The sequence below is a fragment of the Podospora pseudopauciseta genome, chromosome 1, assembly GCF_035222475.1.
Source record: "Podospora pseudopauciseta strain CBS 411.78 chromosome 1, whole genome shotgun sequence".
Lineage (NCBI taxonomy): Eukaryota > Fungi > Ascomycota > Sordariomycetes > Sordariales > Podosporaceae > Podospora > Podospora pseudopauciseta.
This window is the reverse complement of record NC_085892.1, coordinates 6249144-6271971: the sequence shown is the minus strand read 5'-3', so window position 1 is coordinate 6271971 and position 22828 is coordinate 6249144. Positions and strand designations below refer to the sequence as shown.

Sequence of the window (22828 nt, the reverse complement as noted above, 5' to 3'; positions counted from 1 at the left end):
GCTATCCACGAGGCTCGAAGAGTTTTTCTTCATTGTTATCTGCTAGTGAAGACGGAAGGCACGAGTGGTGCCTGGGACCTGGGGCCTGGACCACCTCCCTGCTCCTCTACCCTCCCCAACCTATTTGATTCCTTTTCCTTTCCCTTTCTACTTCTTCTCCTAAACACCACCGTACCCTCCCACCTCCGCCTGCTCGCTTGCGAGCACCGTTCGTGAATGTCGAGTAAGTTGAATTCCCCTACACTCCTCCACGATTATCGCGCGCGTCGTCACAAAGAATCGTGAATTCAAAATGTCTTCGACGGTTCATTTTGACTTCTGTGAATGGTACCCTCTGCACAACAGTATTTAAGCCACAGTTGATCTTGGCGGCTAACACGGCGCAACCTTACAGTTCCCCAGATCCTCCCAGCCCAATCGGACCTTGCGGTAAGTCATTTTGCTTCGAGAAAACTCCTCATTCCACCTTCTATACCATCCCAATATCATCTCAAAGACCTCAGCCAATGAGAAATGGCCAGAGATGGGCAGAGCAACTACATGACCACTCAGGATTTTCTCCCTGCGTGGAGCGGTTCAAAATCTTGCGAAAGTCTCAGTTTTTTTTTTCTGCTTTGCCAAATGATTGGTACTGTTCAGAGTCTGTTTTGACAAGAGCCAGCAGAAGCAAGAGACAAACAGCCATCAAGCCCCGACTGCCCAGCAATCAGTCTTATTCCCTATTCTTAACCCGCGATAGGGCTCACAAGGCAAGTCTTGGTTCTTCTTTTCACATTGGGGACGTCAACGGAGAGTGTTTTTTTGGTTCATCGCGATGCCTGCGAGCACCTGAATTTCCTCTCATTGGCTCCCCTTTTTTGTTCGAGTCTATATACTAACCTCCATCCAGCCCAATTACCTACTTCGCCGACCTCGCAGAGCTGACCTGCACACATCTGACAGCGATGTCTGACATGACCACCGAGGTGACTGGCACAAGCTCCGTTGAGGCTGACGGTGTCTTTTCCGGCGTCTCCTCGCCCCTGAGCTCAGCTCCCTCGTCTCCTGTCATGCCTGTCTCTGGCAGGCCCAAGCGCCAGGCTGCCTTGCGAGCCACAGAGAAGTTGACGAGCATTATTCAGGGGTTTGGTGCCTTTGACGACTTCCCGCGGGCCAACAAGCGGTCCCGGGAAGACACTCCCGAGTTTGAGGATTCGCGTGCGGTTACCAAATCTATCAGCAAGCGCTTGCGGACTCGGGAATTTTCCGAGATTCACTCCAAGGATGTCGATGACGAGGCTGAGACTGACATCGATGCCGAGCACGGAATTGATGCCGAACACGAAGTTGACGCCGAGCATGAGATTGTCGTCAGGAATGACATGAACGCTGACTTTCTCGTCAATGCCGAGTGTGGCGCCAATGTCGAGAATAACATTGACCCCAACCTGGGGCGCGAAAACGTGCCTCTCTACCCAGCTGCAGCCGAAAACCACGAGGCCAAGTCCGTCATTCCGTTCCACATGCAAGCAGACGTAATGGACATGCAGCTGGCCAATGTGCCCTCGGAATACTACGTTGAAAAGATCATGTTTAACCTGAGGGCCATCGTTAACCATCAAGCCGCAACTCACCATGGTGCCGTCGACCCCTTCTTGGCCCACCAGCAATTTTTTATGAATGAACCGGTGTTTGACCAGAACTGGTACAACCCTCACACCCAAAACTATCATCCCGCCGCCTACCCCTTTGTCGCTATCCCGCCCGTGGTCAACCTTCTCGCGGCCAACTCTCCATTGGTTAACCCTCCGATGGTCGACCCTTTCGTCCATCCCGAGCTCGCCCATCAGGCCGGACAGCCGCTGTCTTTTTACAACCACAACAGTGGTGCTCTGGCTTCTCAGATCCCAATTTGGGACTCGAGTGTCTACCCATTTGTCGCCAGTCGTCCTGCGGTGGGCTCTCCCGTGGTCGGCCTACCCGCGATTGACCCTTACAGTCCTATCTTGGACGTGGCTCAGTACCCATACATTGACGACATCATCCCCCAGGCCGCCAACATCAAGATTGACCTGGCTATCGCGCCTGTCGCCGACAAGGATGAAGAGACTGCCCCTGTTGTCAAGCTCGCCCCTCGTGTCCCTGTTGCCAGGCCTGCCCCTCGTGGCCCGCCTCCAATTCACTCGAGGTTCCGCGGGGGGTTATGCGAGGCCCTCCCTTACTACAAGTCCTACAAGAGCAGTCTCTACAACATCGGTCTGCTTGCCAAGGGATTTCTGATTGACTTGGAGGTCGAAAAGGGCGATGTCTTCGACCAAAGCGTTGTCATTTCGACTGTGTAAGTACTCTCATCCTCATCCACCTTCTTTGGGTCCGTAGTCCCTTGTAGTGTTTACTATGGCTGCTAACTTAGGTACAGTGGGGGTGGCCGAGTGAGAGAAGGAAGCGTAATGGTTCGTGGTCGCGACGCCGATGACAACGCCACCAACGTTCGATCCATCAAGAACGCTTACGAGCAACGTACTTTGATTGCTATCATTGCGGGTGAGTGAAATTCAGGTTTTCCATGAACCAGAGCATGCTAACCCACTTTGAAGGTGAGAATCATCCGCTTTACCCTTGCCAGCCGCCTGCCCCTTACGCTGTTCTCGACTGGTTCCACATCACATACATGTGGAAAGAAATTCTGAGAAACCCTGAGACTCAGAGGATCTTTTCAGTCTGGCGTATTCGGTTCGAAAAAGCCAACCCCTTCACGCCGTCTTGGTGGATTCCTGCTGGGCAGGAGGAGATCGTGACTCCGGTCACTTGTCCCATGAGAGTTTGCTCTTCCTGTCACCAGGAGAGTAAACAAATTTTTACCATTGGATGGTTCTGCCTCCAATACGGCTGCAACATGTACTATCGGATGTTGCCCGGCCAACTGGTCGACCTCGATGCTCTGGCCTACAGCCAAGCCTTTCTTGACGAGCGCCAGCCTTTCACGGGAACCATTCCCTCGCTCATGCCCGAGTTGCCCGCCGTCAATTCTCAGCACCACGGCACAGAGCTGGGTCTTCGCGGAGGGTTTGTCTGCCCCCAGTGCCATCATGCCTGCAGACGTCGGTACTGGAACTGGCTGCAGTGCGAGATCCCAGGGTGCGGGTTCAAGAAGGCAGCCCCCATGACTCCATTCCCTCAGGCAGAGCTTGAGGCTGAGGTTGAGGCCTTCACAAAGCAGATGGCGTCCAGAAGATCACGCCATCAAGCCAACGATGCCCTCACCACCATCTGGCTTGAGAAATATGCCATTCGATCATCTGTTATGGGCCTTGGAGGCTATAACGTTCGTCAGTTCTTCCTGACCGACGCCCAGGAACGTATTATTGGCTCCTTCACAATTTTTCAGTCGAATGAGGTCATCAATGCCAGGCCTGGTGGCCCAGATGAGCTATTCAGGTCTTTGGAGGTGGAGGATATTGGTTTGAAGAGGAACCCCGCTGCCGTCGCTGGTCGTAAGTCATACTCATTCCATGTCGTTTCCAGTAGGGAGATCATACTGATCCTCTTCCAGACAAGCTTGAAGGTTTGACCCGCCACTTCCAGCAAAACTTTGTAAGTCCAACACTTATGTCAGATTGTTGGGTATCAAACTCACAATGATTTCCAAGGGTGCCCGCTACAAGTTTGGAGTCTCGGTACAGTCCAAGGGCTTCGCCGAGGCCCCCGCTGCCATTCTCAAGGCTCTCAAGCGTCTTGACTGGGCCAAGAATGTTGCCGTGTCTTCTGCCACGGCAAACTTCCCGGCTGATCATGAGATTGGTGATAATTCCATCACCAAGCTTGACGCTCATAGCCAAAGCTTCAATGAGCTGCTCGCCCTGGGCTATATGGAGGATGATAAGATTAATGTATGTTATCGCTGCTGGCGACGTTACTGTAGTGTACTAACCTATCATTGCACAGTATCATGATGATGGTGAAAAGGAGCTTGGCCCTGTTGTCGCCGCTCTATCACTTGGGTCGCCGTGCACGATGAGGTTTCGCCCCAAGCGAAACAAGGGTTTCGGAACCAATGGTTTCACCAAAACCGGTGGGAAGAAAAACCACAAGGATATTCTGGAGGTGGAGATGAAGCACGGTGATATGATGGTGATGGCTGGGTGCACCATCCAGAAGCTGTATGAGGTGCGCTCTTCCTTCCCTGACCGCAACTTGTGTACCTATCTCTAACACTCAGCCTTGCAGCACGCCGTCACCCCCGAGGGAAAGCGACGGTTCGCTCTGACCGCCCGTTTCATCGACCCGGAGAAGATGGAGCTTCAGGCGGACAGAGATGACGCCCTTATGAAGGGCACCATCCCCGAATACGCCGCGGCTTTTGAGTACGACGGCTTCTGAGCCGTTTCCAAGTTGTTGTCGCCTTTTCTTTTGGGCTTTCTCGTGCAATTTTCGTTTTTCCCATGCATAATAGTTTCATTCTGAGGCCTCGGAGGATATCGTGGAGATCTTAGGGGGTAATTTGCACGTCGATTTGGGCGCAATATTTGTGGACATGTTGCTTTTGTTTTTATAGGGGGTAAATGGCGAGGAGTTTTGGGGGGGAGGGAATTCATAGCGTTGTAGACATTCAAATACATGCGGACATTTATCTATGACTTTTTGAGGTCTTTTTGTGACTTGATGTAGCTATTTGGACGTCCAGTCCTACGTTTGAGACCTGTGATCCTTGGCTGTGGGCGTTATTGTCGATTGTAGGCATCAAATCCAAGGATTTCCACAACCGAGGTCTGAAAACGTCACAGAAATCTGTTTTCTCCGCTTTAGGGGAGGCTAGAAAGAGGTAGTTGGATGTCCTTCAACAACATAACGTTGCATATTAATGCATAGAAATCCACATTTTAGTGGCTTTTGAGGCCTTCTTGTGTGGGATGATGCATTGCCCGAGCCTCAAATCCCATATGGTAGACCTCTTCGAGGCTATTAAAACATTGCATACAGTCAGAAATACAGCCCTTCCACCTCAGTTCAACGCCCAAAAACCTCAATACCAAGCTTCAAACACGCCATGTTCACAACTGAGGCTGTAAGAGTCGACCAAAATGGAGTTTTGCCTGCTTGACATGGGGGCCAAAAGGGGTCTCACACAGCCCTGCAAAGCCCTACATTACCTCCCCGCCTCCCCCAAACTGGTCAAAAATGCTGCATTTGAAGTCTTTTGCCTGAAGTCTACATGGAATTTGCATAGATTTTTTAAAGGTAAATATGTTTGAACAATCGTCATCCAAGCTTTATCATGAGAGATCGTTTGTGAAAGCTGCTGAGTTTTTGTTTTTGCGTTTTTAAACGACTAAGACATCATTTGTAAACGCTGCCTAAACATGCGTTTTGCACTTGTGAGCGCTATTCTTCGTTTTCAAACGATCGAGACATCATATGTAAACGCTGCTGGATTCTAAACTTTACACTTGTGAGCGCTGCTAAGTTTTATTTTGTTGGTTGTAGACGGAGAAGATGTTTGTGTGTGAGTGCTGGTGAGTAGTATTTTGTTCTTTGCTTTTAAACGATTTAAGACATTCATTTATGTGTAAGCACTCTTGGATTATGCATTTTGCACTTGTGAGCACTGCTAAATTTCATTTTTTTCGTTTATAAACGATGAAGATATTTGTGTGTGAGTGCTGCTGAGTTTCATTTCTTTTGATTTTAAACGATAAAGATATTTGTTTGTAAGCGCTGTTGAGGTTTAATTTTAGGTATGTGCAAATGCTGATAAACACTTTTGTCAGAAACAATAAAGACATATATGTGTCCATGCTCCCGGACTATATTGCAGGTCAGTTGGATGGATTCATGTCGCAAGGTATGTAGCAGCAAATCATCAAATTAAAGGGGAAATCTTGGTTGTTTTCTATGAGCTATGAGCTGCCACCAGGAACTCCAAATTTAAAGCATGAACTGTAGGCCCATTGCACCTGCCACTAATATTGATAAATACATGCTATATTGATGTCTGAATGCGGGTGGATGCTGGATTTTATCCTCGTGAGCACTGCTGACCTTATAATTTTGGTGCCATCGGCTTAAGTCCTATTATCAATCAACCCCTTACTCGTGTCGCCAACGTCTCAATAAACCCATCAACTTCAGATAACGTTCCCCATCAATCCCACTCCACAAGGAGAGAAGACATTGTAGGAAGAAAATCCCAATCAAATGCTCATGAACCCCCAAGGACAACAGCCCTCTCAACATACAATATTCCTCAAAGAATCCCCTATCTTACTCTCACGAAGACATTATGTGTGAACGCTGCTTTCAGTTCTTTTTGCATTAGCAAACACCATCAAGTTGGTACCTTTCACACTTGTGAGCACTGCTGAGCTTTATTCTTGTCTGTAAACTATAGAGACATTTATTGATGAGCTGATGGAAAGTAAATACACGGTGCTAGTTAATAGAATAACTATAATGCTAATGAATCGGGAAGAATCTGTAGAGCGGAGCTAGAGCTGTGTAAATGAATACTAACAAGGCCCTATTTGCTCTAACTTCTCGTCTATCTTAGATCAGGGATGTTGAGAGAAGGCGTTGATCCGATTTAGAGACTTCATAGTTAAGTACTCTAACAAAGACGGAATTAACCAAGACTTAACGGAAAGACCTTGTATCTTAGTCCCATGGTTCCAAGAGGATGTGTGTTTAACTTCCATCAACCATATCATAGGCTAGTAGTGTTGGATATAAGATATGCCCCGAGCTTCAAGGGAAGTAGCAGTGAGCAACTCTACTTTACTTCCAGTTCCGTCTGGTTTTATTAAAAGACATGGCAAGCGAGTCTGCAGTCCAAGGCGTCGATATGTATAATAACTGTAGAGGTTCTGTTGTGTTGTGGTCTTTAGAAGACTCCGAATAGCTAGGGTGGTACAATTACAAGTGCAAGGTTAACTACAAGTGTTGGGGTTGACTAGATATATCGGGTTGACCAGAAATGCCGTGTTAACTAGAAGTTCCGGGTTGACTAGATGTGATGGAGACTACGGAGCTAGAATTGGGTTGCGTAACCCAGGAACGGCGAGTTGCCGCGGCGACGGCAGCAAGGGTGGCAGTAGCAATGCCAACACCGGTCCTGGCTGCAGGACCGGCAGGACAACCGGAGAAGCGGGTGCCCTGGTCAGGGGCAGGGCTGGCCATCGCCAGGACGACGGCAATATGGATAAGGACCACCCTAGGCCCAACAGCAAAAACTGTAGTAACTGCGAGACCGCAGATGGGCCAGGTTGTCACAACAACTGCAACAGTGATCCAGAAAGTCCACAACAAGGACAGAACCGCGAAAACCAAGCCTGACATCAGCCAACCCTTTTTCGTAGCCTGGTAAGCCCAAGCCTATCAATGATGCTTTAGTTGCCGCTGTATTTTTGAGATCTGATATGTCACCAGTCAGGGTACAACACCCGAGTGGCAAGATGACGGTACCTGCATCAATGTCTCAGACGATCAACTCACTAGCCAACATATCCTCAAAGACGGATTGTCACACTTGCCCAATGTCGAGGTTTCGCAACCACACAGCATTCCCATTAAATGCCCAATTCCAGGTGTGTTAACAAACAATCAATCGCCCATTATCCCATCAAAAACACAAAAGGCTCTTCCTAATCACGGCCATTAGCCACCTATCTTACAAACATGACCCCCTGCAAAGAAAAACCCCTCCATATTAACAACCACTATTTACCAAAAGACAGCAAGAAAAGCACTCACTTCTTCCCCTCCAAATGCCACTCAAACACCCTCCCCCAGACCTCCTTCGCCCCCTTTTCAATAACCTCCCCATGACAGGGCACAATCACCTCAAAATCCCAATCCCTATACATCCTCCCCACAATCTCATTGAACCCCTCCCTATCCGCCCTGCTCACAACCCACCACAAAAACCTCTTCATCCCCTTCGCCTCTCCCTCCGTACTGTTCATCCCCATAAACCATCCCCCCAACAATCCCGGCTTCGGCTTCTTTTCCTCCGGTACCTTGGAGTACTGCTCCGTCGCAGGCAAATTAAACAACAAATCCGCCTCGATGAGCACCTTGTCCGGTTTATACAAGAACACCACTTCCTTGTTGGGGTGGGAGGCGATATACTCCACCTCGAAGTCTTTGTCGAACTCGGCATCTACCGAGTACGGCCTGGGTGTGTTTTTGCCAATGACAACATCAAACGGTTCGTGGCCGATTTTAGGGTCGTTCTTCACCTTGAGGCGCTTTTCGGGGAGACCTTCTGGGCCGATTAATTTCGCAGCGGGGTAGGCTTTTTTCCATTCCGAGAGGAAGATGTGGTGTTCAATGTCCGTCGCGACCAGGTACTTGACTTGACCTCCCCAGGAAGCGATCTTGGCTTTGGTGGCTTCCGTCAGCGCGACGGGGGAGAAGACTGCGATGGAGCCAGAGGTGAGGCGGACAGCGGTGCCGCGGCCGCCGATGGGGATTTTACCAAAACGGGAGAAGGGTACAGAAAAGATGGCGACGTTGGGGGTGAGGTCGCGGATGACCATTACCTCGTCGGGGTTGTCGGGAATGAGGGAGGAGGACATGATTGCTTTGGGGTACTTGTACTTGTAGAGGAAGAAGATGAGGATGAGAGCTTCCAAGTAGCCTTTGCCGATATGTCTTTTGATAGACCAGCGATTTGGAGGCCTGTATTGACGGTAAGAGTTGTGGTCGTAGTTGTAGTTGTAACCGGCGCGAGACTGGCGCGGGCCTTGAGACTGATGTCTGAGAGATTGGTATTGGTGGGTTGGTCTGAATAAAGCTCTAAGTGGTTGCTGGTGATGGTAAGGTTGTTTTGGCTGAGAAAACGAGAAGTCAATTAATGAGCCCAAGAGAACAGATGATGTGTTTCCACTCTTATATGGTATGACATCGTCACTTACAAGGCCGTATTTGAGAAAGCGCAATGGTGATGGGACGATTCTTGGCATGGCACTTAGTAATTGGGAGGTGGTGTGAACAAAGCTGCGCCTCACTACAAACGGAGTGCCTGGCGGTTGCAAATCACGCGCATGGAACGGCAAAGAACAGCTTTCTCAAATTTTGAAGCGGATATTTACCAATAGAGTCTCGATGCGTACAATTGCGACGGGGATGCCGCAATCGCAGGAGTGAGGTTAATGCGATCAAGGGTGCAAAAGGTCCCCTGAATTTGGAAATTGACCTCGGCAGCTGGGATGACCTCAGCACTCAAAACGATTTGGAATGGCACAAACTCAAATTTCACATGGGGACCGCCTGGTGGCTTGTGATATATCAAGCGGCTGAACTGAAAGCTCCTGGCCGTTTCCTGTCAAGTGGATTATTCATCCGTCGCCCCGCGGCTCTCCATTCTCAAGATCGGGTTTCGGTGACGACGTCATGCCCGGTGGAAATGCAACCTTTGATGGCCAGGATTGAGGAGCTTGGGCCACACCCTAACCCTTATCTGAGCTCATGAATCTTATCAATCTTCAACACCACCAACGCATCAACCCGATCACGACAAGCTTCAATGATGCCGGACCACGCCCCCGTTTGAGTCAGTTGGAGTCGACAAATCGTTGGCTGTAATATTCAAAGCTAGCCCAATGCTATCCCGGTCGGGTCTCCGCGGTGCCCGGCTGCGCGTTGTGAGCCTCACCTCACAACGTCGTCTTCTCAACCACTTCATTACACACCCCGCCGAGCCAATACCACCACCACCCCCACCGGCTCCGTCTTCTTCTCCCAGTCCAAAACAATTCACTCTCGCCGTAAAAGACAACATAGCCACCACAATCCCAGGCCTCCCAACAACATGCGCCTCCGGCATCCTCTCCAAATCTTACGTCTCCCCCATCGAAGCCACAATCATTACCCAGCTCCGCGCTCGCGGTGCAGTGATTACAGGCAAGACTAACCTCGATGAGTTCGGCATGGGAAGCCACTCGATATACTCCCACTATGGTCCAGTATCGCAAGACACCCCCCCAGAAACATCAGCAGGCGGCAGCTCAGGAGGCAGCGCCGTAGCAGTAGCCAACGGGGAGGTAGAACTTGCTCTCGGGACAGACACGGGTGGATCGGTAAGACTACCAGCGGCATACACCGGTGTCATCGGGTATAAACCCTCCTACGGAATGATCTCACGCTATGGAGTCATTCCTTACGCCAATAGCCTAGACACAGTGGGTTTTCTCAGCAAGCAGATCAGCCCACTAAAGGAGTTGATTATTGGAGAGCGAGGGCTGTGGAAGGAACACGACAGCAATGATCCGACGAGTTTGACTGCGGCGGCCAGGAAAAGATGCGCTGCTCAGCGAAGGGGGTATCGCAGCCCACAAGGTCAAACTACAGAGTTGGAAGGGCTGAAATTTGGTATCCCACTCGAGTACAACATCGCCGAGCTGGACCCCAAGATCCGAGATGCCTGGGCTGCCGCTGCGAAGAGGTTACAAGATGCCGGTGCTAGGATCGTACCAGTGTCGCTGCCGACAACTAAACATGCCCTCGCGGCGTACTACGTCATTGCTCCGGCCGAGGCGTCTTCCAACCTGGCAAAATACGACGGGGTACGCTATGGAGCGAGGGACGCTGAGGGAGCAAGCGATGCATCAGCCGGAGGTGTTCTCTACGCCTCGACAAGAGGAAAGGGTTTCGGTGAGGAGGTCAAGAGGCGGATCTTGCTGGGCTCATATACCCTCAGTTCAGAGGCGATGGACAACTACTTTATAAAGGCGCAACGAGTGCGGAGACTGGTGAGGAGGGATTTCAACAGGGTTTTTGCGCTGGAGAACCCGCTGCAAGAGAGGGAGACGTTCGAGCTGAGTGATCTGCCTGAGGAGGTGGAGATGGAGGACAAATGGGGACCGGAGGAGGTGGACTTTCTGCTGTGTCCTACAGCGCCGACATTGGCTCCTAAGCTGAAGGGGGTGATGGAGCAGCAGCCGGTGGATGCGTATATGAATGATGTGTTTACTGTGCCGGCCAGCTTGGCGGGCCTGCCAGCGATTAGCGTGCCGATGAAGGTGGTGACCGAAGGAGCAGCAGGACTGCAGTTGATCGGGCAGTACTGGGACGATGCAAGGCTGCTGGATGTTGCGGATGCTGTGGCCAAGGAGGTCAGAACATAAGGCACTTTGTACGAATATGTGATTTAAGGTATTATTGTACAGGTATGCATGTTGTTTGTGCCTAGATGCAGATCGGTCCCTTAGACCCTCAAGATACCCACCCTGATACCTTTCCACCCCTGCCTTGATTCCAGAGTTCAAGGACTTGCCTCGCCCTCCTCACGGTCCTTGTCAGACCTGTCAATATCCATCCTGTCGTGATCTGACCGCTCTCCCCTCGACCTCGAGCGTGATGGCGACCTGTGCCTCGATCCCGACCTGGACCGTGACCTATACCTCCCAGACCTAGACCTTGACCTTGACCTTGATCTCGATCTCGATCTCGTTATCGACCTAGACCTCGAATATGACCTCGACCTTGAATCCCGCCTGTCCCTTGATCTCGACCTTGAATCCCGCCTGTCCACTGATCTCGACCTCGACCTCTCACCCCCACTCCCACCCCTCCCATTTTTATCCTCTCCCCCATCCTTCATCTCCTCATCCTCCTCCTCCTCCTCAAGCAAATCCTCCAAACTCCCCAACGGACTAACCCTCGGCTCCAACAGCTCCAAATCCTCCAACACATCCCTCCTCCTCATCTTCCACAAACTCGTCGCACACACCCTGTCCTTGACCAGCAAATCATCCACAAACTCATCCATGTACGTCAAACTAACCCCGTTCCTCCCCTTCCTCCTCAACTTCCTCCTGTCCTCCAAGAACGGCTCCAGCCTCGTATAAACATCCTTGTCCTGCCTCGTCAACCTAATATAAAACACCGCCAACGCCCTCAGATACTTGAACTTCTCACCCCCGAAATTGAGATATTCGTTCAAGATATCATCGTTTGGTGCAAGCTGCAGGAGTTTAAAGGCAAGACAGAGGAACGGCGTGGGCTTTTGGACCGTCCCGGTTACGCCGCCAATGTGGTCGACGTGCTCGACCACCCTGTCAACAATGTCCGCTTCGTTGATGGCGTAACATTGCTCTTTGTAAAAGTAGGAATCGACTATGCGCTCGCGGACGGCTTTTTCGAGGATGGTGGCTGGGTTGAGGCCGTTGGGGGCTAGGGGACCCGAGGAGCCGCGCTCGTCGAGAAAGCGGCGTTCGTCGGCGCGGTGGAATTCAGAAGTTTTGGGTTTGCGGTCGGTCATTGTGATTGTGTGTGGTCGGCTTGAGGGGGGATGGGGATTGGGATGTTTGAATCGCGAACATTTGTTGGAGAAGGACGCAGAGCGCGCCGCGAAAGATGGTGCCCCACATTGAAATTTATGTGGGGCTTTGGGGAAAGAGGGTGCCAAGAAGAAGTAGAGCTTCCCCCAGCTTTTGCTTGGCGCGCGCGGCGCGGCGGCGTCGATCAAGACACAGCTGATAACCGATTGTTGCCCGTCCAACCGCGGTTCGTGGTGTTTGAGGCCGGGGGTGTTCCAAGGCACGCCGCTGCCTCGCTCTTTGGTTGGAGGCGCAAGCCAAGGTTGGCGTGGGTGGGTACAAAATCCAAGTGTGACCACTCTCTCTTCAACAAACCATGGATGACTTCTCTGTTGAGCTGTTGTAGCAACAACATCCTCTATTGATACATACATACATATAAATATATATATATATATACCTCACCCTCTCGGGAACCACAAGCACACACGCACACACGAGCAACGAGGGACAGACGACATACACACACATACACACACATATCCACACACACACAATAAAACACACACAAAAAAAAAACAATGCTCCTCACCTCCAGCCAAGTCTCCATAGCCGTCTCCTCCGGCGTCGGTATGCACCTACCCGTCCTTCCCGTGTCCCATGTTCCATGTCACTAACATTCCACCCACCCACCCCCTCCGCAAAATAGTATTCTTCTTCACTTTAGCTCTCTTCCTGTCAGGGTACACAATCCAACAACGCACCCTCCGCGAAATTAGAGCGAGCATCAACCGCCCTAAACCCTCCCCCAAAATCTTCCTCCCTGATCGGTTCAAGCAATCGACCACTGAGCTCGAGGATGGGACGATAGTGATCATCGAGGATGAGAATATCTCCCGCCCGCCGAGACCACTGAAAGAAATCTTGTTGGAGGAGGAGAAGGAAAAGGAGCTGGAACGGGAGAGGGAGGTGGTGATCTCTGTTGTTCCTACTGTTCCCACTGAGGAGGAGGTGCTGGCTGAGAAGAAGCAGGTGGAGGAGAAGGAAAAGAAGGAGGGGGGCCTGCTTGGGTGGATGAGGACTAGTAAGAAGGCTGAGAAGAAGACAGAAGGAGACGATGGTGAGCAAGAAGGGGAAGACGGGGAGGAAGGGCCACAGAAACCAATCAGCAGAGCAGAGAGACGGAAGAGGATCAAGGAGGAGCTGATGAGACTGGCGCAAGGTGAAGAAAGGGGGTGGTATCAGAGGAGGTTGTACTGATTGTCTGGGCGTGCTGGCGGGAACTGAGGCTGGGTAGGGCCGGGGGGTCCAACTTCACGCGTGTGATGAAAAAAAAAAAGCCCACCATTTCTTTTGAGTATGAGATATGATCATTTTTTTTTTTGAGTTAGGTACGGGGCGGCGCATGGGGGTATCACTTTTGGATTGTAAAGAGGGAGCACAGCTTTGATGCTTGATGAACTGTTATTATATATGATAAAGTCCTGTGTTGATTGTTCCTACCCCGTCTATAGTATATTTGGTATCGTTCCAGTTGAATGCCCCTTCCACCCAAGTTGCCAAAATCCCCAAATTCAGTCTGTGCCTTTTCCCATCCCATCACGAAAGCAAAGTACAACTCCAAGACTCCAGTATCCCTTCCCCGTGAACTCCAGCCTATAGTAAGGTTTTCCTATGCGCCATGGTTTCCAGCACCAATATTCCGACAAAAGCCAAAAGTCACTTCATCTTCCTCAGTCACTTCCTCAACCACGAGGATATGTACCCGCCACTGCTGCTCCCAGATTTCTTGTTGCCACTCTTGGATCCCTGACCGCCGCTGCCATAAGCTTGGTCATTGTACCCCGGTGTGGCAGTCATCCACAGCTCATCCTCGGGCAGCAAGCCTCGCGTCATTGACTGGCCGTCCTTGACTGTCTGAGAATTTGTGAGAGCTGATTAGAAATTGCACATTTGACAAATTCCGAGAGGAATGGGGATATGACTCACGACGCAGAGCTTACACCGCTCGCCGAACTTGGATACGTAATTTGTGCAACGGTTCGGGTTGGGTCTCTATGTAAGTCAGAGCCGTTAGTATCCGTCACCAAGATTCAGGCGATGATAGCGAAAGCATACATTGTAATAGTTTGCACATGGGCAGGCGTTCATTTTGGCGGTCGGAGTAGGTAGATGGACACAAATACCGATATCTCGTAGACAGAGTGGTTGTGGAGGTAGCTGCTGGTGGTAGTAACAACTGATATCAGACCGTATGAGAGCGGTCGTCGAGATGCATTAATTATGACAGCTTATGACGACGATGTGCAGTGGGTAGGAGCACAAAAAGTAATGGTCCACGTAGTAAATAATAAGAGAAAAAAGAACGGCCGAGGGCAAGCAAGCATGTGAGGGAGACGTCAGAGGGATATTAATACATCACCATCAGTCGGTCACCCAGACCCAGAAATGCATAGCTTGTCTTAGCCTCTCCCATCATGTTGTATCCATGTACTTAGATCCGGGTAGCTATCAATCAGTCATCTCGGACGACTGAAAGAGAGGGTAAGAAAAGAGACAAGACAGGAACCTGATGGCCTTGTCCCCCCCTTGCCCCCAGTCGGGGCTAGACTGAGCGGTTGTCCAAGCGGCCGGGCCGTTAGCTCATTGTTCCCCGTCAGGTTTTTCATTCCTTTCCAAGTTGAGATAAGCTTCATCCGTCCACCCGTCAGATCCGCCAGGCTGCTTGGTTTGCGGAGATCTACCACGACGTTAGATCAGACGGAAAGGAAAAAAGAAGTCATATGAGAAATCTGTCTTGAACCACCAATCCTGTCCTTCTGATTGGACCACCACACTCGACAAAAATGCCAAAGTTGTCTAACTTGTTGGACGCAGTACGCGGGTCCGAATCCTACCCACACATACACACGCCCATCTTAGCGACACACCACCTATACACACACCCTTGTTCCTGCATTCTAGATGATACATGATGAGCGCAGAAACCTTCTCTTTTCTCTCATTCTCCCCGCAGATGATGGAGAGAATGACCTCAAACTGTTTATCTGGGGGTTCAGCTGCCAGGATTCTCATAAGGGTTTTTGCAGTTCGAGTCGCACAGCAGATAGCTCTCCACCGCCCCAAATCCCACCAAAACCAGGCTGTCGGGATTTTTTTTCTTTCCATGGCCACATCATCACCGTCCGTCGCTCAGATAGAGTCAAGAAAGAACAGTGAAATGTCTCGCAGAGTTGCTCCGAAGGGTCATGTCACCGGGGACAGCCGACTCTCATCTTTCCCCCAGTCACTCCTCCACCCGTTCCTGTCTGGCGTAGATCCTGGGTTTTTTTCCCCCTCCAACAAGGTCTCGGCCCTGATCTCCCTTCGATCCGAAATCTTGTTGTCTGTGTCTGTGAAGAGCCCGAGCGCATTCTTCCTTTTTCCTTGTTGCCGCCACCGCTCGGTAGGAGAATTTAGAGAGCAAGAGGGAAAAAAAAAAAAAGATCCCGTTGTTCCCGTACCCGACACATGTCAATTTCACATTTGAAATCGTCACATGCCCCTGTCCGCGAGACCCCCTTTCCCGCTTCTCACTCCTCAGCATCTCCCCGTTACCGATACCCCACAATATCTCGAGTCTGGGGAGACCCTTGTCAGCGGATAGGACTGGGCAACGGTTGGGTATGGTCACCGTAACATTCGGTAACGGTTACAAGTGCACTGTGACGGCGTTCGACGGCTCGGGGGTTGACAGCTGTCACCAATACTCTGTCTTGCTGCTTTTGCATCATCTTCATAACAATGTGATGAGAGATATGCGTTGATGCAAAACAAGAAGTTGAGCCTCCTCCAAGACAGACGGATCAACTCGGCATACATCACAATCACACCTGAGAGCTATCTTAGCACTACTGCAAAGTCACAGTGAGAGACACCAACATGGCTCCATGGTGAGTTCATAGCGGGGCATCTCCCACCGTCCACCTCTCCATTGATCCCCTAATTATCACTTTTTTGCCTGCCGATTGAGTGCAACATGACGCGCGTTTACGGAGTCTCACAAGAAATCCTCCATTTAGGAGGGGAGGACAATGTCCAACGACGTTTGTTGAACACCCATTGAGATGCCCTCACCGGCAAGACAAAGTAGCTGCATGTCCATTCGCTAGGCTAACCAAAACCCTATTCTTGATTTGGGAATGCAAAACCAGGACCAAAACCCCCTTTTGGACAACGTCGATCCCTCGTCTTCCTACTTTGGGCGTCTGTGCAATATCTTTTTTTTTTTCTGCTTCATCAACAGGGCAGAGGTGCAGTGGTGCACTGCAGCAGCAACCGGACTGCCAAACTGCCCAAGATCGGTCCGTTCGAGAACCAAAAAGCAAGCGAGAGCTACGTTGGCATTCGTCTACAGACACTGACAACTTGGCTGTTCGGCACTCCCGTTGGCCTTCTCCTGGCTTCATCGAGAAATCGACAACAGGAAGAAAAAAAAATTATGACATCAAAAGACAACCTAGACCTTTTCCCTTTCTGTACCCGTCTCAACTACGACAAACTCAGTGTGTCTATCAACATGGCAAACAGGAAAAAGTCTCACAAACCAACCCCCGCGCCCCCCCCCTCCTCCCTCCTCAACAGCGATATCGGTGGCATTTCCCTTTCTTTTGACCTCTCCCTTGATCTGTCAAATCAGCTTCGTACCTACCTATGTCTCCCGTCAGGTCACCATGCATCATCAACATGCATCACCTGCAAAGTGACAGCGGATCAACCGTCCGTCCCACCCCCCTGCTTCCCGAGCCTACAACCTACCCAATCCTTTTCTCCCAACTCCTCGAAGTGAAAAAGAAAGATTTCTCTCGAGTCAACCACGCAATCCACAAATCCCAGAAGCCGATCAATCGGTCGATCCGGTGCATGAATTCCCGTTGACCCAATTTAGAATCACCAAGGGTGGTGATGATCAATTCTGCCACAAACAAACCGCACAGATGCCAAATCTGCGGACATCACGACCATAATCTCTTTCTCGGGGGTTCACTTTCCCAAAAGCTTCCTTCAACCTCCACCATCGTGGACATCGGTAGTAGCACTCGTCATGATGATCCTCCGTCCTGTTTAACTCTACAGTTCAGCCGTACCATGTCTACCTCCCACTTCACACCACCACCACAGCTGAATGAATGCAAGCCTCCTCCTGATAATGACATCGCGCTACCTACCCTCCCAAACCCGTTGCATTCATCATTGTACCACATAGTCACCAACAAACCCTACATTCTGCACAATAGACAAACTGACTTTCGACACCCTTATATTCTCACCCAAAACTATCTCAACAGACAAAAAGCCATCATCCCCCCCTTGAGAACTTTGAACACATAGGTATTAACAAATAAACTAAATGCTTTTCCCTCCCAAGTAAACACAAAGCAAAAACAACATCGCAACACACACACACGAAACAAAAAAAAAAAAAAAAAAAAAAAGCCCCCATCTGTCTTTCAAACCTTCCTAGCATTACACCCAACTCAAAAACCCCCCTGCCCCCTGGTTTCTCCAGTTATTACCCCAAAACTTTTCCAACAACAACTTTCTTGCTCATGTTAAAAAGGTAATAATACCTTGGACTTGTGTGTTATGTAGAAAACAAACAGAAAAAAAAAAGTTAGACAGACAAAAACATCACTCCACGATCCCAACCACACTACAATAGAAACTTCCCGAAATTTTGAAGAAAAAGAGAACTCTCCCAGATATTCCAACCCTGCTGCTACTGCTCCTCTTCCTTCAAACCCCGTCTGCAAACCGCTCCCCCCCTTACTTTGAACTCAAAGACTTCCAAACCGGAATATTACTTTCCCTTTACCTTCTTGATAAACTTAGATATTCACCGTCAACCTAGGCGGCTGCTGCTGCTGCTGCCCCGAAGTACCCGACGCCGCCCCTTGGCCACCCCCCTCTGTCGACGGCAACGCTGCCGGCGCCGCCCCATCAACAGGGTACATACTCCCCCTCTGGCTCTTCCAAAAGTCAATCGCCCCAACCACATCCTGTCCTTGCTCATCCTCGTACGCAAACAAGATCTGTACAACCCGTTAGTTCCCAGCCATTCTCTCTCAACACAAACTTGTAAAGTCCAATGTCAAGTGTCAACAGAGTTGAAACTCACCTCATGCGTGCTGCAATGCAGCATCCTCAAGTTCCTATGCGGCACAATATGCACCGACAGATTCTCCAAATGCCTTAGCTCGATGAAGTTCGGCTCAAACGCCAGAATCCACGGGTAGCTCAACGCAAACGCCTGCGGTGACCCTTCCCAGTCCAGCCTCCACTCCGGCTTCGCCCTCCACCCGTTCCTGTTCACATAAAACGAAAACTCGCTGTAATTCAGCAAAAACTCCCCGTTAAGGCGCTCAATGTGAATAGGCTTGACCCCTTCCTTCCTCGACACGAAATCCAGTGACGTGTCGGCTTGGTCGAGCAGCGATTGCGTTTCCAGCGTTTCGAGAGAAACAACTTCAAACCCTCTAGCGCAGGCGACACACAGTTTGGATTTAAGGAAGTGGACCGACGTCGATTCGGTGGGGATGTAAAACTCCTTGAACGGCTTGAGTTCGTCCTGGCCGGCGTTGAACATTTTGGAGAGACCTTTTTGCTTCTTGGTGCGGGACATGGCGTCGTTCGGTTCGTAGACCTTGATCGTGGTAGACAGCGCGCTGCTTCGGACGCAGCAGACAAGATGTCTCCCCAGACAGATACCCGACTTGAAGAAGTTACAGTGGTTCTGAATCTTCTTGGCCCTCTTGGACGAGAGCGGCTCGTTGGGATCCAGCGCACCGAGCTGATACGACAACAGCGACTTGTTGGAGAGAACCAGCAGAAGCTGATATTCCTCCAGGACATCAACCTGCGTCACACCCGTCACGTCTATCACACGGCGCGGTGCTGCGTTTCCGTCCCTGGCGCGACGATCCGACATGTAGATGCCGCTGTCGGTACCGTAAATAAGCTTGCGACCGCCATCGAAAGGCGTGATGCAGTTGATCTTGTTCTGGGGCGAGAAGAAGCCAGACGAGATGACAGTCGTGTTGAAGAAGTCGGCACGGGCTCTCAGCTTGGACTGCGCAGCATCGATGAACTCGAGCCACTTCTGTCGTCCGGACTGGCTCGAAGCATACAGCGTCAGCTCGTAACCGTTCTTGCCTAGATGCCGGAAAGTGACGGGCCATTCGCCCTTTTTGGTGTCATTGGCCGCGCGAAGAGGCAGTAAACTAGACGATGTCCTCTTGACGGAACCAGACTGCGGAATAACCTCGTCCATCTCCTTGATGGAAAGAAGCTCCAGCGGAATCGGCTAGAGCCATGTTAGCCCTGTATCTAAGAACAACCTGTCCCGATCACTTACCCTCCTATAGGCTTTAATGTCCTCCGTCTTGCCCACCTGTTTGATCCGAACCAAAAGGATAGCATGGTCAAACAAGTAAGCAGTGATATCGGCTGTCGTTTCCGTCGGCGTCTTTTTGAACTGAGTCTTGTACACCATCTCACGGCCCTCATGTGTGAGCTTCAAGTCGACCCTTTCGTTGGGACGGAACTTGAGGTTCTCGTGAAGTCTGCGCAAGTTGAAACGATTCTCAGCCTTTCCAGACTCGGCATTCACCCTGCTGAGGAAATCACGGATCAAGGTCAGCACCTTGGGAATATCCTCCTTATCAGGGTTGCCGTCTTCAGTGTATTTCAAGACGTTCTCCAACAGCAACGGATACCTGGCCAGCCTCGTCGTCGGTTTTGTCAGGTAACCGTTCAGTTCCAGTTTCCTCGACTCTCTCCGCCGTTCAATTTCATCCACAAAAAGCGCAAAGTCCTTGTTTATGGCCCGTTCATTTTCGAACTCGTGCTTGCCCTCCAGCTGCTTGGAACCGTAGTGAATGAACGGCTCGAAGTGCGGCACATACTCCAGGAACACGTCACCAATGTTTTTGACAACCGGCGTCTTTTGCTGACGCTCCGTAAGTGCCCTGGCAAACTTGGAGCTGACGGCGTGGATACTTGGCGGATCGATGATATTGCTGAAAATCGTCTTGACCACCTTTTCTCGTCTCTGTGGTGGAAGTGGCGACATGCCGTTGATCTTTCCACGCAGTGGGAAGATCCAAAAGTCACGAAGATACTCCAAGTCCTTGACGAAATCTCTTTCCGTGTAGCAGACTTCCGCAATAACCTCCTGTCTCTTCTTTTCACGATCTCCGATGCTGTCAGCAATCTCCTTGGGAACGGTGTTGATCCAGAGTCTTTGTTCGTCTGTTTGATCAACATCATCGTCACCAACCGTGGCCTCTCCTTCTCTTTTGAGACCAGGACCCATAGTCAGCTTGAGCCTAGACACCTGCTCCAGTCGTCTTGGGCATGCAATAGAATAGCACAGTTGATCTCTGGTGCAAGTTGGAGAGTAACACTCGGAGAGCAGTACAAAGACACCGTTCACCCCCGGTTCCTCGTTCGCTTCGTCCGACATCGTCTCGCGGAACTGGTACATTTCGTAGGTCGAGTCGCGCAACCTATGTTCGTACTGGACGTCGTGAAAGAACTTTTGTGCGTCGAGTGCGCGCCCCAGTAGCAAAGCCAGGTTTCGATCTGTGGTTCTGATAATGTAAGACAAAACATCAACCGCCTCGGCACCGCTGAAGGCGTTGGTGTATGTCAGTTCGTTCTTGGTCCTGTCTCCCACCACGATCTTTCGCCGGAAACACTCGGCAACACGAGATAGGAGAGCCGGGTACACAATTGGTGGCCGAATTCTGGCTGTCGGTGGTCTCTCACTGCCTACAGATGACCTCTGAACAATCGTAGTGTCGCTTCTGTCTGTTGGGGCTATCGAAGGTGTGATGGTGCTGGCCATTGACATTGTCCTTTGACTGTCGTTTCCAACTGAGGAGGCCATACTGACCGTCCTTGTCTGAGATCCGGGGGGACCGTACCCCATAGCATGCCCTGGATTTGGCGAGCTATGCGAGCTATTGGCCAGATAGTCTGCCGTCACCGAATGACCACCGCTACTGTCGCGCCCCGCCGGCCTTCTATTCGGAATCACGCGGCCACTCATCGTCTGGTGAGAATCTCGATCGTGGGAGGGATAACCGGTCATGGTATTGGAACGATCCTCAAAGTGTCTCTCGGGCACAACCCGGCCCTGTGCGGTGGTCCGCGCCGAGTGCTGGTGACTATACTGAGCATTGCGAAGGGCGTTGGCAGATGGGGCTTGTTGCTGGTATTGTTGCGGAGGAGGTTGATACATCGGGGGTCCTCTCGGATAGCTCGCCAGAGACTGAGATCGATAGGGGTCGGCATTCATCGCCGGAGCGGGTCTGCCGCCTTGGTAGAACCGTTGGGTTGCGGTTTGCTGAGGGCTGTGATAGTCCTGGGGCGGCGACCCCTGAGGTGGCCTGCGCGGCGGCGGTTGCTGCTGATATTGCTGGTTATAGTGCTGAGGCGGGTAGCCCTGTTGCCCCTGCTGCGGCGGCGGGCTTCCGGGGAAGGGGCGCCGTTGTTGCTGTTGCTGAAGAAATTGGGGCGACGGGACCTGGTTTCCGGTCGAAGCCGAGCGCGGTTGACCTTGCGTCTGGTAGTAGTCGTACCCTCCTCGGTCGTTCGGCCGCTGTCGCGGCATAGGCCCGCCGTATCCTCCTCCTCCTCCTCCCCCGCCATGAGGTGGCCGTTGAGGCGGAGGTCGCTGCATGTCCGACATGCCTGAAGTGGATGTCATAGTTTGGGTGCGACCCGGTTGCATGAATTCGGGCGGGTGGACGGACGAGGTCATAGTCTGCGAACGGCCCGGGGGCGGTGCGGCGCCAAAGATGTTGGAGAAGGCGGCATCTCGCTGGTAGGTGTCGGCATGTCCCTGCTGGTGATGCCTCGACTGTGGCACTCGGTCCGGTTGATAATCGGCCATGTCTGCGTGTGTATCCCATCAGCAGCCGAATCTGGGTTGGGTATTCTAGTAGATGGGCGGCGGGATGCCCTCCTGTTCGAGAATGGAAGCAAAAAGTGGGGAAGGAAATAAACTTACTCGTATCTCGGTGTCGACGTCTCGCCGGCTACCTCGACGGGGAAACGGTCTGGTCTAGATGTCGCACCTCACAGGGCAGGCAAACAATGGTCTCAGCCAGCTACAAAAGCCCAGTGTGCTCCTGACAACCACGGTGTATCCGTTGCCAACGGCTGGCTATCGCTGGAGTATTGTAGGTAATGGCAGGTAAAGGAACGTGTGTCGTCGGAGAAGGGCTGCCGTTCGTCGAGATTGTTTCCGGTCGGTGTCACGGACGGCCAGAGCTGACGTTATTGGACGTTGCCCCCTAACGACAATTTTTGGCCGGATGGGCCTAGGAGCCGGTAACTTCTGAGTGGCTGGCTCGGGGGTGCACAGCGGCCGATTAGATGTACGGACGCATCCCTCACCGACTGTTCAAGAGAATGGAAATGGGCAGGGCACGATATCAGATGGCGACACGATCAATCTCTCGACAGAAAGGAGAGCCTTCACACCCAGCGAGGCCAAAGTGGTCCTTACAGGGCCTCAAGGGTGGATGCCGGAGAGTGGGCGCAGC

General features: G+C 51.3%; 7 protein-coding genes across 7 annotated transcripts; 3 read left to right on the top strand and 4 right to left on the bottom strand.

Moving 5' to 3' along the window:
* On the top strand, window positions 1-4540 carry QC763_117260 (uncharacterized protein). The gene is made up of 10 exons (XM_062908308.1): window positions 1-223; window positions 395-429; window positions 665-749; window positions 890-2317; window positions 2399-2523; window positions 2577-3473; window positions 3533-3573; window positions 3630-3869; window positions 3925-4146; window positions 4207-4540. The coding sequence occupies exons 4-10, from the start codon at window positions 945-947 to the stop codon at window positions 4357-4359; spliced, it is 3051 nt and encodes a 1016-aa protein (XP_062771390.1). The 5' UTR covers window positions 1-223; window positions 395-429; window positions 665-749; window positions 890-944; the 3' UTR covers window positions 4360-4540.
* Window positions 4541-6934: 2394 nt separating this feature from the next.
* On the bottom strand, window positions 6935-9316 carry QC763_117250 (uncharacterized protein). Its single transcript, XM_062908307.1, has 2 exons — window positions 8892-9316; window positions 6935-8807 (listed from the first exon to the last, which is right to left on the bottom strand). The coding sequence occupies exons 1-2, from the start codon at window positions 8937-8939 to the stop codon at window positions 7722-7724; spliced, it is 1134 nt and encodes a 377-aa protein (XP_062771389.1). The 5' UTR covers window positions 8940-9316; the 3' UTR covers window positions 6935-7721.
* A 262-nt stretch (window positions 9317-9578) lies between these two features.
* Window positions 9579-11102, top strand: HER2 (Trimeric GatFAB AmidoTransferase(AdT) complex subunit; the record flags this gene model as incomplete). The annotated part of the gene is made up of 1 exon (XM_062908306.1): window positions 9579-11102. One exon carries the CDS (start codon window positions 9579-9581, stop codon window positions 11100-11102), a length of 1524 nt encoding a protein of 507 aa, XP_062771388.1.
* Window positions 11103-11239: 137 nt separating this feature from the next.
* Window positions 11240-12238, bottom strand: QC763_117230 (uncharacterized protein; the record flags this gene model as incomplete). Its single annotated transcript, XM_062908305.1, has 1 exon — window positions 11240-12238. The coding sequence occupies one exon, from the start codon at window positions 12236-12238 to the stop codon at window positions 11240-11242; it is 999 nt and encodes a 332-aa protein (XP_062771387.1).
* Window positions 12239-12573: 335 nt separating this feature from the next.
* Window positions 12574-13725, top strand: QC763_117220 (uncharacterized protein). The gene is given in 3 exon segments (XM_062908304.1): window positions 12574-12775; window positions 12788-12866; window positions 12946-13725. The coding sequence occupies 2 exon segments, from the start codon at window positions 12818-12820 to the stop codon at window positions 13494-13496; spliced, it is 600 nt and encodes a 199-aa protein (XP_062771386.1). The 5' UTR covers window positions 12574-12775; window positions 12788-12817; the 3' UTR covers window positions 13497-13725.
* On the bottom strand, window positions 13684-14903 carry QC763_117210 (uncharacterized protein). Its single transcript, XM_062908303.1, has 3 exons — window positions 14355-14903; window positions 14226-14291; window positions 13684-14153 (listed from the first exon to the last, which is right to left on the bottom strand). The coding sequence occupies exons 1-3, from the start codon at window positions 14385-14387 to the stop codon at window positions 13974-13976; spliced, it is 279 nt and encodes a 92-aa protein (XP_062771385.1). The 5' UTR covers window positions 14388-14903; the 3' UTR covers window positions 13684-13973.
* Window positions 14904-17846: 2943 nt separating this feature from the next.
* Window positions 17847-22828, bottom strand: ROM2 (RHO1 GDP-GTP exchange protein 2). The gene is made up of 4 exons (XM_062908302.1): window positions 22291-22828; window positions 19630-22175; window positions 18394-19578; window positions 17847-18307 (listed from the first exon to the last, which is right to left on the bottom strand). The coding sequence occupies exons 2-4, from the start codon at window positions 22171-22173 to the stop codon at window positions 18104-18106; spliced, it is 3933 nt and encodes a 1310-aa protein (XP_062771384.1). The 5' UTR covers window positions 22174-22175; window positions 22291-22828; the 3' UTR covers window positions 17847-18103.

What these genes read in the sequence shown, in the direction of transcription:
- QC763_117260 (XM_062908308.1), top strand. Translation starts at nt 945, where the DNA reads ATGTCTGACATGACCACCGAGGTGACTGGCACAAGCTCCGTTGAGGCT. An exon ending in CCCCGCTGCCGTCGCTGGTC is followed by an intron (nt 3,474 to 3,532) that starts GTAAGTCATACT and finishes ATCCTCTTCCAG; the next exon opens with ACAAGCTTGAAGGTTTGACC. An exon ending in TGGAGGATGATAAGATTAAT is followed by an intron (nt 3,870 to 3,924) that starts GTATGTTATCGC and finishes ATCATTGCACAG; the next exon opens with TATCATGATGATGGTGAAAA.
- QC763_117250 (XM_062908307.1), bottom strand. Translation starts at nt 8,939, where the DNA reads ATGCCAAGAATCGTCCCATCACCATTGCGCTTTCTCAAATACGGCCTT. An exon ending in GCTTTCTCAAATACGGCCTT is followed by an intron (nt 8,808 to 8,891) that starts GTAAGTGACGAT and finishes TCGTTTTCTCAG; the next exon opens with CCAAAACAACCTTACCATCA.
- QC763_117220 (XM_062908304.1), top strand. Translation starts at nt 12,818, where the DNA reads ATGCTCCTCACCTCCAGCCAAGTCTCCATAGCCGTCTCCTCCGGCGTC. An exon ending in AGCCGTCTCCTCCGGCGTCG is followed by an intron (nt 12,867 to 12,945) that starts GTATGCACCTAC and finishes TCCGCAAAATAG; the next exon opens with TATTCTTCTTCACTTTAGCT.
- QC763_117210 (XM_062908303.1), bottom strand. Translation starts at nt 14,387, where the DNA reads ATGAACGCCTGCCCATGTGCAAACTATTACAAT. An exon ending in CATGTGCAAACTATTACAAT is followed by an intron (nt 14,292 to 14,354) that starts GTATGCTTTCGC and finishes TGACTTACATAG; the next exon opens with AGACCCAACCCGAACCGTTG. An exon ending in AGCGGTGTAAGCTCTGCGTC is followed by an intron (nt 14,154 to 14,225) that starts GTGAGTCATATC and finishes ACAAATTCTCAG; the next exon opens with ACAGTCAAGGACGGCCAGTC.
- ROM2 (XM_062908302.1), bottom strand. Translation starts at nt 22,173, where the DNA reads ATGGCCGATTATCAACCGGACCGAGTGCCACAGTCGAGGCATCACCAG. An exon ending in ACATTAAAGCCTATAGGAGG is followed by an intron (nt 19,579 to 19,629) that starts GTAAGTGATCGG and finishes ACATGGCTCTAG; the next exon opens with CCGATTCCGCTGGAGCTTCT. An exon ending in TGCATTGCAGCACGCATGAG is followed by an intron (nt 18,308 to 18,393) that starts GTGAGTTTCAAC and finishes CGGGTTGTACAG; the next exon opens with ATCTTGTTTGCGTACGAGGA.